This window comes from Microtus oregoni, unplaced genomic scaffold (assembly GCF_018167655.1).
Source record: "Microtus oregoni isolate MIOR12 unplaced genomic scaffold, Mior012 000002F_ref0000024, whole genome shotgun sequence".
NCBI lineage: Eukaryota > Metazoa > Chordata > Mammalia > Rodentia > Cricetidae > Microtus > Microtus oregoni.
This window is the reverse complement of record NW_024543061.1, coordinates 8,713,072-8,727,078: the sequence shown is the minus strand read 5'-3', so window position 1 is coordinate 8,727,078 and position 14,007 is coordinate 8,713,072. Positions and strand designations below refer to the sequence as shown.

Sequence of the window (14,007 nt, the reverse complement as noted above, 5' to 3'; positions counted from 1 at the left end):
AGAGACAGAGACCCACACTGGAGCACTGGACTGAGCTCCCAAGGTCCCAATGAGGAGCAGAAGGAGGGAGAACATGAACAAAGAAGTCGGGACCACAAGGGGTGCACCCACCCACTGAGACAGTGGAGCTGTTCTACTGGGAGCTCACCAAGGCCAGCTGGACTGTGACCGAAAAAGCATGGGTTAAAACTGGACTCTCTGAACATGGCGAACAATGAGGGCTGATGAGAAGCCAAGGACAATGGCACAGGGTTTTGATCCTACACAATGTGCTGGCTTTGTGGGAACCTAGCCAGTTTGAATGTTCACCTTCCTAGATATGGACAGAGGGGGGAGGTCCTACGACTTACCACAGGGCAGGGAACCCTGACTCCTCTTTGGACTGGAGAGGGAGGGGGAGAGGAGTGGGAGGAGGGGGAGAAGGGTGGGAGGAGGAGGAGGGAAATGGGAGGCTGGGATGAGGTGGAAACTTGTTTTTTTTCTTCCTTTTCTCAATAAAAAAAATGGAAAACAAATGAACAAAATTAACGTTATGTCACTATTGTTATGTTGGTATTTTGTTTCATTTCTAAAACTGTGCTATGGCATATCAGTTCTTCAATAACACCACTTATGGAAGCATGATTAAAAGAGCCATTTACTGTGCATAATTTCATACAAACAAATCTACATTTCACTTCACACAGTGGGGTTGAAAGTCATATAAGGGTGGTTCAATTTTTCTTGATACTTAAAAACACACCAGTGGACATGGGAGCCAGAAAAGTCCATGTGTCCTGCAGAGAGTTGAAAGCATCAGTGTCCATAGTGACAATTTCAAGGCACAACAGAATATCGTGTTTAGGCAACCTCTCCTTTCTCTGTCACTTGTGCACTCACTTTTGTAAAAGCAGTAATTCTTTCTACTATCAATTTCTTTTAAATATTTTAAATATTTTTGGCTTGGACTACTCATGGGGAACAATTCTGTTAAGTCAAACAAGGCATTGGTAAGTTGTATTTCTGGAAATGAAGAGGAAGGAAGATATGGTACAGAATAAATTGTTTAGAGTCTTCAAAAAAACAAATGTCTCTCTGTGAGTAAAAAAAAAACTGTGACTTGTGAAAAAAGTTTCAGTGAGTGAGAGATGACATGGAACAGCTAAGACAGTTCAGCCTCTCACTTCTGCTTTCATGTAGGTTTATGTTATGACTTGTATCACTGTGGAAAGATAATTTTTATACTGCTCACAGTAGTAAGTTCCAATGTCTTCAGGCTCTAGACTGCTGATGGTGAGAGTGAAATCTGTCCCATATCCACTGCCACTGAACCTAGATGACACCCCATTTGCCAAGTTGGATACACTGTAGATCAGGAGCTTAGGAGTTTCCCCTGGTTTCTGCTGGTACCAGTTTAAATAGTTACTAACGCCCTGACTGGCCTGACAACTGATAGTGATTGTGTCTCCCAGAGATACAGACAGGGAAGATGGAGACTGGAGTAACTGGATGGCACATCTGACACCTAGAAATAAAGACACAATAAATATTCATGTAATTAAGAATCATAATAAAGAACTTCTGCAAAATTCCTGTCAATTACCACTGTGTAACAATAAAAATCCCATTTTAGTCCTATTTTACCTGGAAACCAGAGCAACAAGAGCCCAAGGAGCTGAACAGCAGCACTCATGTCCATGTTGAGTTCTAACTTCAATGACAACTGCACAGGGTCTGACTTCTATATGAGGAAGTCTTCAAAGCTGTACAGTGATTGCATGCAAATCATTGGAACCAGTTAGTGCTGGGCACAGCTACAAGGTTTACAAAACTAAGCACAATCTCACCATCTCCATGTGCTCAAGATCAAACCCCACAAATACTTACAGAGAATTTATTTTTTTAAGTTTTAAAATTATACATGAAAGTATTTCACAGGCAAACATAAGAGTCAGAGAGAGCCTTCTCTCCCACCGTTAGGAATCTCACAGGAACATCAAACTACTCGGCCATAACATACATGTATAGAATCTGTCAAACACATATAGGCTCTCTGATCTCTGAGTCCACATAAATCCTTGTCAGATGATTCTACAAGCTTAAGTCTTAAAATATTAAGATTGAGAATCAGTCATCCAGAATATCAGTAGTTTCAGAAACAAGGTTGAATGTCTCAATCTTAATATTTGACCTAAGGAGAAATTGATAATAAAGCCAAGTCTACAACTGAGCTAAGGTCTCAGATTTGTGTAGCTAGATCTCTGTAATGGAAAATTAGAAATCGTCAGACATATGCAGCTGTTTGAGAAGAGTCACACATTAATAAGGACCATCTTTTATAGGAAAACAGTGTAAAATATCTTATTATTTTCAGCAGTGGACAAAAAGGGACATCAGTGTGAAATTTGGGGTTAGAGATATGTCACTGAGTATACAAAAGCAATTGCTTTCTAAGACAATATCAGAGACACATTCTTTGAACAACTTTTAGAAAGACTGTGGAAAATCTGCTTGGAATGCTCCTTAATTTACAGAAGTACAAAACACACACAAACACACACCTCTCCTATTGATACTCAAGGGACAGTGATATCTAAGTCTCTCCTAAATAACTAACCCTTTATTATTCATAATTCCAAACTAGTGTGGCCTTGAGATTTTTCTAGATCAAATTATAGGTGAGGGACTTTACTCTGATCTTCAAGATCAAGAACTTTATGATGAATACAACTTGTCCCTATGTAGCAAAGCAGCTTTAAAGGATTGGGACAGGATTCAAGAAGTAGGAAAGAGAGTTGAATCATGTCTTAGGGTTAAACACGGTAAAAGAGAATATTTAGTGACTTTTTACAAATCCTAACTAGGGCTGTACTAATATGGGTAACCGACCCCAAATCTAGACATATATTAATTGAATCTTTGGCTCATGAGAATGCCAACTTAGAATGCAAAAAAGGATCCTTGGGCCTTGGCATTCAATGAATGTCGAGACACTTGACTATGGTACTGAAGCTTGGTAGGAGAAGCAATTTCCAATGGTAAGAGAAGACATCAAAATACCAAATTATTTAATTGTGGTAGAATGGGACATCTGAGAAGGGATTGTAGATGAGGGATTCCTAAGAATAACGTCTCCTCTGGGAATTGCAGGAGTAGAAAGACTCAGCCTTCAGGTGTATGTAAGAGGTGTGGCAAAGGCCAATATTGGATCAATGAATGTTGGTCAATAAAAGATAAACAAGGTAATGTGATACCATCAGGAAACACCATGGGGGACATCTTGCAAGCTCTCAAGATGAATGTGGTCTAGTCATTCCCAGTTACTGTGGAAAACATGTCTCATCAGGGAAATTAAAAAATCCAGCGCCTACTGTAAAAAACAATACTGACCTGAATGATGGAATAAATGTGGAGGATGGATGAGTCAGAAACTCCTTGGGACATAGGAAACATATATTCTGGAAGATTTCTATAAATGATCAAAGACCAAAGCTAAGAGTGTGTATAAATGGCATTTTTATTGAAGGCTTTCAAGACACAGGTATGGATGTAATTATCATTTTTCCAGAATCTTGGAATCTAAATTGGGCTCTTCAAGAGGTAAATGTTCAGTTCCTAAGAATTGGAACCCTATCTCAGGTAAAGCAAAGCATGAGATGGGTTGAATACCTAGGGCCAGAAGGATGGTGAGGAAGACTAAGGCCATATATACCTAATTTTGCAATGAATTTGTGGGTCCACGACATATTGCAGCAATGGAATACTGAGATTAACATTCCATCAGACCCCCCCAAACTTACATTTCTGGAAAAAATATTAAAAAATATTATAGGCAATGGTCACCAGCCACTTGCAATTGATAAACCATCAGAGGTACTGAAGGCCCTGCCCTTAAAATGGCTAACTGAGAAATCAATATAGCTGAAGAAAAACAATAGGCTTTAGAACTGTTGGTACAAAAACAACTAGATGCTCGACATATGGAAGAATCTATAAACCCTTGGATTTCTCCTGTATTAGTTGTTAAAAAGAAATCTGGAAAATGGAGAATGGTAATAGACCTTAGAGCTATCAACAAGGTTATTAAACATGTGGGCCCTCTACAATCTGGAATTCCTCTGCCTTCTCTATTACCAAAGAGATGGCCTTTTGTAGTTATTGATTTAAAGGATTGTTTCTTCACTATTCTACAAGAAAATGATAGAGAAATATTTGCCTTCACAGTACCTACTTATAATAATTAAGAGCCTACTAGGAGATATCAGTGGACCATCCTCCCACTAGGAATGCTCAGTTGCCCCACCCTGTGCCAATATTTATTCAGACATTGGAAATAATATATAAGCAATTTCCTAAATCTATAATCTACCATTACATGGATGACATATTGTTATCTGATTCAAATACAGATACTTTAGAAAGGATGCTTGAAGAAGTAAGAAAGTTTTGCCTAATGCCAGGCGGTGGTGGCGCACGCCTTTAATCCCAGCACTCGGGAGGCAGAGACAGGTGGATCTCTGAGAATTCAAGGCCAGCCTGGTCTACAAAGTGAGTTCCAGGACAATCTCCAAAACTACAGAGAAACCCTGTCACGAAAAACAAAAATAAAATAAAATAAAAAAGAAAAAAAGAAAATTTTTGCCTAAATGGGGATTATAAATTGCCCTTGTGAAGATTCTGTTAATTACCTAGGTTACAGAATAGGATTGCAGAAAATAAGAACAAATTAGGAGAGACCAGTTGTGGACTCTTAATGACTTACTAAGATTATTGGGAGACATCTCCAATCTATGACTGGCTGTAGGGATAACACCTGATCTAAAAATTTATTTAAACAAAACCTTAGATGGTGATAAAGACTTGAATAATTCCAGAGAATTAACACTGAAGCAAAAAAGGAATTGATGACTGCTGTGGAGAAATTACAGGAAGCACATATGGATAGGTTGAATCCAAATCTTAATTATATTCTAGTCATATTGCATTCCAAAATTTCTCCTACAGGAATTCTTTTTTTTAATTTTTTAATATTTATTTATTTATGCATGCAATATTCTTTCTGTGTGTATGCCTGAAGGCCAGATGAGGGCACCATTACAGATGGTTGTGAGCCACCATGTGGTTGCTGGGAATTGAACTCAGGACCTTTCGAAGAGCAGGCAATGCTCTTAACCGCTGAGCCATCTCTCCAGCCCCTCCTACAGGAATTCTAATTCAGAGGGAGGATATTATCATAGAATGGATCTTTTTTACCACATAAACCAAGTAAAAATTAAAAAGTTGTAAAAAAGGTCACTGAATTAATTATAAAAGGTAAATTGAGACCTTGTCAATTAGCAGGAATAAACCCAGCAGAGACCATAGTGCCTTTTATTGCTGATAAAATAAAAAAGTTATAGAAAGACAATGAACTCTGGCAAAGGGCTTGTGTTAATTTTTGGATAGAAATTAATAGAAATTAGTTTAAATGAGATATACTTAACCTTATAAAGAGATCTTCTTGGGTTCTTTCTCAAATTGTACATGATGCACCAATAACTGGAACCCACACATTTTATATTAATACATAAATCAGGGAAGGCAGATTACAAATCAGAAGAATTAATTAAGGTGGAACAAAGCCCTTATAATTCTGTCCAGATGGCAGAATTATATGCTATTCTTATGACACTAAGGGATTATAAAGAAACTTTCAATATAGTTACTGATTCACAATATACATAAATAGTTGTCTTGCATATTGAAACTGCTGAATTTAAATCAGATGATATGGAATTGACTTCATTATTCATCCAGGTGGAAGATATTATCATGAATAGGGTTTGTCCTATATACATAATGCACATGTGATCCAATACGCATCTATCAGGTACTCTAGCACAAGGTAATGCAAAATTTGATCAATTATTAATTGGAAGTGGGTTGCAGGCCTCTTAATTTCATAAAAATATTATGACAATAGCAAAGGTTTGAAAAAAGAGTTTCCTATTACAAGGCAACAAGCTAAGAAGATTATAGAGATATACTACTTGCTCTTTCTACAAGCAAACACCATTGACTTTAGGGAGTAACTCTAAGTGTACTCAAAGAAATGAAATCTTTACATGGTTTGAATAAAATTTTTATCTTAATTACAAACAGTTTTTTAGAAAACATGTGACCATATCATTCTAAAAGATCTCAAGCTAATTGTAGACAAGACCATTCATTCAATTCCATCTGTGCCAATTTTCTCCCTGTATCATAAATACTGTTTAATCTGACATCTCACTTTCAGACATGTCAGCCTCACATTTGCATCCTAGAAGACAGAACATGTCATTTCAAATGTGAACAGTAAAGACTTAGACTGTAGCTACCATAAAGATTAGCCTTTCACTCTATTTTATTTCTGTATCCTATTTCTCTCCTTAAAAGGAATCCATAGTATTAGCAGCTGCAGGAGCTTAAAATGGTACCTCATTGTGAGATGGTGAACTTAGGAGGCCAAATAGTCATGGTAAGATTACTGATGAACTTTTATCTCTGACGAGCAATGAAGAATCTCCCTGTGGAGTACTATGAAAACATCATAGCAGATGCTTTAGTTTAGACAGTAACAATTATTCTGGATTCTTATGTTTGAAAAACATGTATAATAACTTCACTGTCAGGTGAGAAATCAGTAAAACTCTTTTGGCTTTTGAATTTTGAATAGCATAATGCTAAAAAAAAAAAGTCTCGATGAAACAGAGTACCTGAGGCCCTGGCACTTTTAACAATGTGCTATGTTACAGGTAGGTCAGATGGAATGGCGATGAAAACAGACTTTTTCAGGTCAGGCTGTGGGAATTGAACAACCATGATGCATTCTGCTGTCTAACTGATCTTACAGAATAAGAACTGAAACAAATTCTGGAACTGCTTAAGGAGTAAGAATGGGAACAAGAGATTGAAGAAGTTTTTGTGCCTGTTACCTTCTTAATTTTTAAAAAAATGTTAAATGCAGGAGTTAGGGACTATCATTAATTAAAATGAAATGAATTACACTCCCATGACTATAAATGTAAAGAAAAATACTAATAAAATGGTTCCTATTTTTTTATCAGAAAAATATAAAAGTAAACTGGAAATAAAAATAATAGCAAAAAATAAATGGATTTGAGAAAACTCTGAAAAATTATAGGGAAGTCTCTCCTAATGAGGTGATGATTTTGTCATGTTATCTCTCACACACAGTTTTTTATATTCAAATAATAAAGGACATTGAGCTTATAATTCGTGATCTTCGAGAAGCTAAATAAGAAGGTGAACCCAAAGAAAAACATATAGTCATCCTCCTGGATATTAACCTTCATCAGGCGATGAAAGCAGACAGAGACAGGGTCCCACATTGGAGCACTGGACTGAAACCCCAAGGTCCAAATCAGGAGCAGAAGGAGAGAGAGCACGAGCAAGGAACTCAGGACTGTGAGGGGTGCCACCCACACACTGAGACAATGGGGATGTTCTATCGGGAACTCTCCAAAGCCAGCTGGCCTGGGTCTGAAAAGGCATGGGATAAAACCGGACTCACTGAACTTAGCAGACAATGAGGACTACTGAGAAGTCAAGAACAATGGCAATGGGTTTTGATCCTACTGCACACACTGGCTTTGTGGAAGCCTAGGCTGTTTGGATGCTCACCTTACAAGACCTGGAAGGAGGTGGGAGGCCCTTGGACTCCCCACAGGGCAGTGAACCCTGACTGCTCTTTGGGCTGATGAGGGAGAGGGAGTTCATTGGGGGAGGGGAAGGGAAATGGGAGGTGATGGCAGGGAGGAGACAGAAATCTTTAATAAATAAATAATTAATTAAAAAAAATAAAAGAGGTAGAGTAGTTGAGTGTGGTGGCACATGCCTTTAATTCATGTTCCTAGGGAAGATAAATAAGAAGGTGAATCCAAAGACAAACACATAGGCATCCTCCTGAATATTAACCTTCATCAGGCGATGAAAGGAGACAGAGACAGAGACCCACATTGGAGCACCGGACAGAAATCTCAAGGTCCAAATCAGGAGCAGAAGGAGAGAGAGCATGAGCAATGAATTCAGGACCGCGAGGGGTGCACCTACACACTGAGACAACGGGGATGTTCTATCGGGAACTCACCAAGGCCAGGTGGCCTGGGTCTGAAAAAGCATGAGATAAAATTGGACTAGCTGAACATAGCGGACAATGAGGAAGAATGGGAACTCAAGAACAATCACAGTGGGTTTTTGATCCTACTGCACGTACTGGCTTTGTGGGAGCCTAGGCAGTTTGGATGCTCACCTTAGGAGACCTGGATAGAGGTGGGCGGTCCTTGGGCTTCCCACAGGTCAGGGAACCCTGATTGCTCTTGGAGCAGATGAGGGAGGGTGACTTGATCGGGGGAGGGGGAAGGAAATGGGAGGCGGTGGCGGGGAGGAGGCAGAAATCCTTAATAAATAAATAAATTAAAAAAAAAGAACTGGGGATGCAGAGATAAATATATATTTGTGAATTTGAGACCAGATCAGTTACAGAGTGAGATCCAAAACAGCCAAAGATACACAGAGAAACCCCGTTTTAAATAAATAAAAATTAAGAATAAAAATAAAAGATATAGAGTTTTTTTTTATAAAAAAGTCGTGTAAAGAAGGAAAATAAGCAGAGAATTTGGATACCATGTGTTGTTATGTTGCCTTTGAGTTGTTTGATTGCTGAGGAAGGAGCAACAGCTTTTAAAAGACATTTGACTTTAAATGCTGCTTGATTGATCCAACCAATATATTTTGAAAATGTTTTGACTTCAAAATTTAAGTCAAAAGACATGTTACTTTGGAGAAGTGGTTTTCCTTTAGTTTCCACAGGAAAGAAGAGGCTATGAATTCATTCTGAAAAATTTCCAATGGGAACAGAGGGCCCAGATGATCCAGTGTTTCAGAGGAACTTTGTTGCATTTTCCTCTGAAATCTACATTCAGAAAAGCCTCGAGACAGCTGACTAAAATTATTCAGCCTCACAGGAACTTCCAGTCAGGACTTGACTACATCCCTAAATTTTCTTTGATTCCCCATAAAATTAAAATCACCCCAGTGAGCAGGAAGTAGCCAAGAAAGCTACTCCCACGTTTCCCAAAAATGGGCTGTGGATGTTTGCCTTTCTTTAGAGTCTTGGTTACAAGTTGTTATGGAGAATGATCTAGAAAATAAAGGTAAACAAAGAAATTATATTCAGAGTTCTTGTTTTGAAAAGAAAAGGGGAAATATTGCATGTCAGTACTCTTGTGCACTGTAACAATGTGTCACTCATAGGAGTTTAATAAAATGCTAATTGGTCAGTAGCAAGGTGGGAAGTATAGTCAGGGCAACCAGACTAAGAAAATTCTAGGAAGAGAAAATACAGAGATACAGTCACCAGCAAGATGCAGAGAAAGCAAGATGGAAATGTTATACTGAGAAAAGCTATACAACCATGTGGCTGAAACTTGATAATAATTATGGGTTAATTTAAGCTTCAAGAGCTAGTGAAAAATAAGTCTGACACAATAGGTCAAAGAGTTTATAGTTAGTGTAAGTCTTTGTGTTTTCTTTGGGAATGGACAGCTGTGAGACCAGGTGGGAGGGAATTAAGTCTATATCAAAGTTTCCATCAGTAGCGTGCAAAGCATAGAAAGCATAGTATGAGTATCTCTGATAACATAGCCTCCTAAATGTATTTACACATGACACTAATCAGACTGCAGATCCAGTTTATTCTCACATGCTAATTGATGACACCTTGACACGGTCACTTTGACTGTCTCAGTAACCTAAAATGGCTATTCTTATTTTATTAATTCTCAGAAATACACATATTATCTTTGGGATTATTCTGTACTATATCTTCTCCATACTCTCTTTTCTACCCATTCTCATTAGTATCTTTTTTTACAAAAATGTGATTCCACCTCCTCCAATGTGTTTTCTTGTATTTATTTTAAATCCCTTAATGTATATGCTATGGCAGAGACTCTACTACCCACTATTAATAAAATGCTAATCTCTCAACCCCCACATAGAGGTGGGCAGTAGTGATTACTGGGGAATTTCTCAAACTCATGAATGTAGGCTTTCATTGGCCTGTGCAGACCTTGTCTGCTGGATCTGGGATCTTGAAAGAAGGGGGCAGACTATAGTCCATTGTTGTAGGCAACCTTACTTCAGTTTCATTGAACTCTTATACAAGAGTTAACAAAGAAAACAATGCTTCATGGAAGGTTTTTGAGTTAATGAAAAAGCATGATCAGGAAAACCTGTAAATAAATGTCAGTACATAATAAATATTCACAGAATATTCCCAAGAACTTTCTCAGGACAAAACAATTCTAACACAATTTACTGATAAATACTACAGATTTTTTTTTTGTCAGGGGAAGTATAAAGTACGGCTGAAGGTCATATCCAAAGGGTATACTAATCAGATTGGATTCCATTGCTTTGTTCTGAATTCCAACAAGAACAAAAATGTATTAGAAATTGAATGTAAATATTTGTTTTACAAGAAACGAAACTGCATAAAAGAGCAATATAGGGAACAAAATTCACCTGAGATAAAAAGAAACTCTGGGTTTTTTTTTTGGGGGGGGACTCTTTCACAGTTCCCAAAGGGATTATCCAAATAATTCATGAACACATCAAAATGATCAAGAAAGAAAGCTTCATCCCAGAGCCTGTTAGTTTCCTACTCAGAGGTTGAAAGGGAGTGGAACCTGATTAAACACTAGGAGGTAAGGAACTGGAAGAAGCAAAGGAAGGAGAAATGATAATCAGGAAATATCACGTGAGAAAAGTATATTTTTAAAAAAGAAAAATGTATAATATGGAATAAATAAAGATAATTCTGTTTTCTCAAAACACCATTTTTATGTTATAACATCAGAGTTATTATGACAACTATCGCAAGTCTTTGAAAATAGCTAAGGAACTAAAACAATGAATATTCACTTATTTGGAAACATTGAAAGAAGGAAAGACTTATCCTTTGATTCTTTTGTTATGGTTGGCACCACATGGAATACACAGAGTAAACAGAGAAAAACATGTCTCCTGTTAGAAATGAGCTAATGTCAGTACTAAAACCTCTGACACCATAGAGAAATTTTGATATTTTTTGGAAATATATTTTCTAACAAAGTTGTTTTGAAGGATCTGTAAGATACAACAGAAAAAAACAAAGTAAATTTTATTTTATTGTCTGTTCCTCCTGTTTGTCTCCTCTTCTTCCTCCTCTTAGCTTCTGCCATTTCCTTCATATCTTTATCTCCCATGATGTGTAGTAGCATAGTTGAATGTATTTCACAGTACAAATGTCATCTTAATAATATATCAATATGTTTTTCCTTATGATAATTAAGAAGAAAAACTATACAATTATCTCTACAGTGTTTTAAAATTATTTATATGGGAATCAATTGCTTTTATGATAAACTTCTAAGGAAGAAAAGTAAATTTACAAAAAAACTTACTGACATTTATTGTTTATAAAGGTAAGAAAATTGTCATAGTCATAATGAGTGAAAGAACATTGCACAGATTTATTTCAGATTACAAAAAAACCCAAAATGTCTACTGTCACCACTTATATTTAAAACAATAGCAAAGATATTCCAATTCTTTTAAAAATGAGGAATGAAAGGCATGAAGTAAAATATTTGTTGATTAGTATACAATACAATTCATAAAAGGATATCTAAAAATATAAATATTAGAAGTTATGACAATAAAATCTGTACATACAAAAGAGTAGTGGTATTGCTCCTGTATGTTTACTGGCATTCAAGGGAATACAGATTTTATCTGTGTCATAACATGAGCCTTTTTTTAGAAAGTATTTTTACATGTATGAGGGTTTTGCTTGTTTGTTTGTAAGATCATTGTGTGCTTTCAGAGGCCAGAAAAGGGTCCTGTGTCCCTGAGGTTAATGATAGCAAGCTGTGTGTCATCATCTGGGTGCTGAGAATCAAACCCAGGCCCTCATTAAGAGCATTGACTATTATTAACCACTGGTTAGTCTCTCCAGCTCCATGAACTACTTTTAAATATTTATATTTCTAGTTTGCACATAATCTCAATATGATTCAACTAATATTTCTGATGGAGTCTCTAAAATTGATTAACTCTGTCCAGAACTTACTAATAAAATCCAAAGCAGCAAAACTAAGAAATTGTGGGCCCAGAAATGTAGTATTACATCATGTGACATTTTTTTTCTTTAGTGTAAAATCATAGTAATTATGTCTATGTGTAAAATACATGCAAAGATAGACACATATAAATGAGTTATAAAATATTCAGAGAAAGTAGATCTTACACGTATACAATTAAAAAACACAAACAGAATTGAAGATGGGTCACTATTGTTGTATTGGTATTTGTTTTGTTTCTAAAACTGTGCTATGTCATATGAGTTCTTCAACAATACCACTCATGGAAGCATGTTCAAAACAACCATTTACTGAGTATAATTTCATACAAACAAATTACATTTCACTTCACACAGTGGGACTGAAATTCATATGACAGTTGGTCAATTTTGTTTGGTATTTATAAGCAGACCAGTGGACATAGAGCCAGAAAAATCCTATGCACAGTGCTGCAAACAGTTGAGAGCATCAGTGCTCATTGTGACAATTTCAAGGCACAGCAAAACATCATGTTTAGGCAACCTCCCCTTACTCTGCCACTAGCGCTTTGTGAGAAAAGCAGTAATTCTTTCTACTATCAGTTTCTTTTAATAATATTTCCCTTCCATTTAAATGCTCATAATTAGAAACTAATTCATTACATTTATATGATTTTTGCTTGGAATGTCCCCAATAGTTCCCACTCTTCTGTACAAATTCCAGATGGTGATGCAACTCCATGACAAACAACTACACATGGCAAACAACTCTATTTAGGCAGAAAAAGCATTGGCAATCTTTACTCTTGAAAATGAGGAGAAAGAAAGGGTACTGAGTGGACTGTTTAGAATCTTCTACAAAACAAATGTCTTTCTGTGAGCTTTTGTAAAAACCCTGTGACATGTGAAAAAAGTTTCAGTGAGTGAGCATGACATGGAGCAGATAAGACAGTTCAGTCTCTCACTTCTGCTTTCATGTAGGTTTATGTTATGACTTGTATCACTGTGGGAGGATAATTATCACCCTGCTGACAGTAGTAAGTTCCAATGTCTTCAGGCTCTAGGCTGCTGATGGTGAGAGTGAAATCTGTCCCATATCCACTGCCACTGAACCTAGGTGGCACGTCATTTTCCAAGTTGGATGCATGGTAGATCAGGAGCTTAGGAGCTTCCCCTGGTTTCTGCTGGTACCAGTTTAAATAGTTACTAACGCTCTGACTGGCCCGACAACTGATAGTGACCTTGTCTCCCAGAGATACCGAAAGGGAAGATGGAGACTGGGTCATCAGGATGTCACATCTGATACCTAGAAGTAGAGACATAATAAGTATTCATATAATTAAGCATCATAAAGAGGATTTCCCCAAAATGACAGTCAATAACCACTGTGTAACAATGAAAATCCCATTTTAGTCCTATTTTACCTGGAAACCAGAGCAACAAGAGCCAAAGAAGCTGAACAGGGACCTTCATGTCCATGCTGAGTACTGACTTCAATGTCAACTGCACAGGGTCTGACTGCTATATGAAGAAGTCCTCAAGGCTGCACAGTGAGTGCATGCAAATCATTGGGAACCAGTTAGTGCTGGGCACAGCTGCAAAGCTTACTTAGTAAGTAAAGAAAACCCAGAGTCTCCTGATGCTCAAGTCAATCCCCACATATGCCTACAGAGAATGTATTTTTTTTTAAATTTTACAATTATAGATGGAAGAGTTTCACAGTCAGCCAAAAGAGTCAGAGAAAGCCCCCACTCCCACTGTTAGGTGAATCTTGGAGTATCATTGAAAAATTTGGATTTTAATAGAGTTTAAGGGGTCTTCTTCCTCTTCTACTTTATGGTTTCACTAGGACAAGGAGGCTGATGGGCTCACAACCTTAGGGC

The 14,007-nt window shown here is 37.2% G+C and overlaps 2 gene segments (V, D, J or C); both read right to left on the bottom strand.

The window, feature by feature from the left end:
* Positions 1-1,181: 1,181 nt before the first annotated feature.
* Positions 1,182-1,685, bottom strand: LOC121432851. The segment is given in 2 exon segments: positions 1,182-1,504; positions 1,624-1,685. Coding segments are annotated over 2 exon segments (378 nt in total).
* Positions 1,686-13,107: 11,422 nt separating this feature from the next.
* On the bottom strand, positions 13,108-13,603 carry LOC121432844. The segment is given in 2 exon segments: positions 13,108-13,430; positions 13,549-13,603. Coding segments are annotated over 2 exon segments (378 nt in total).
* Positions 13,604-14,007: the final 404 nt, after the last annotated feature.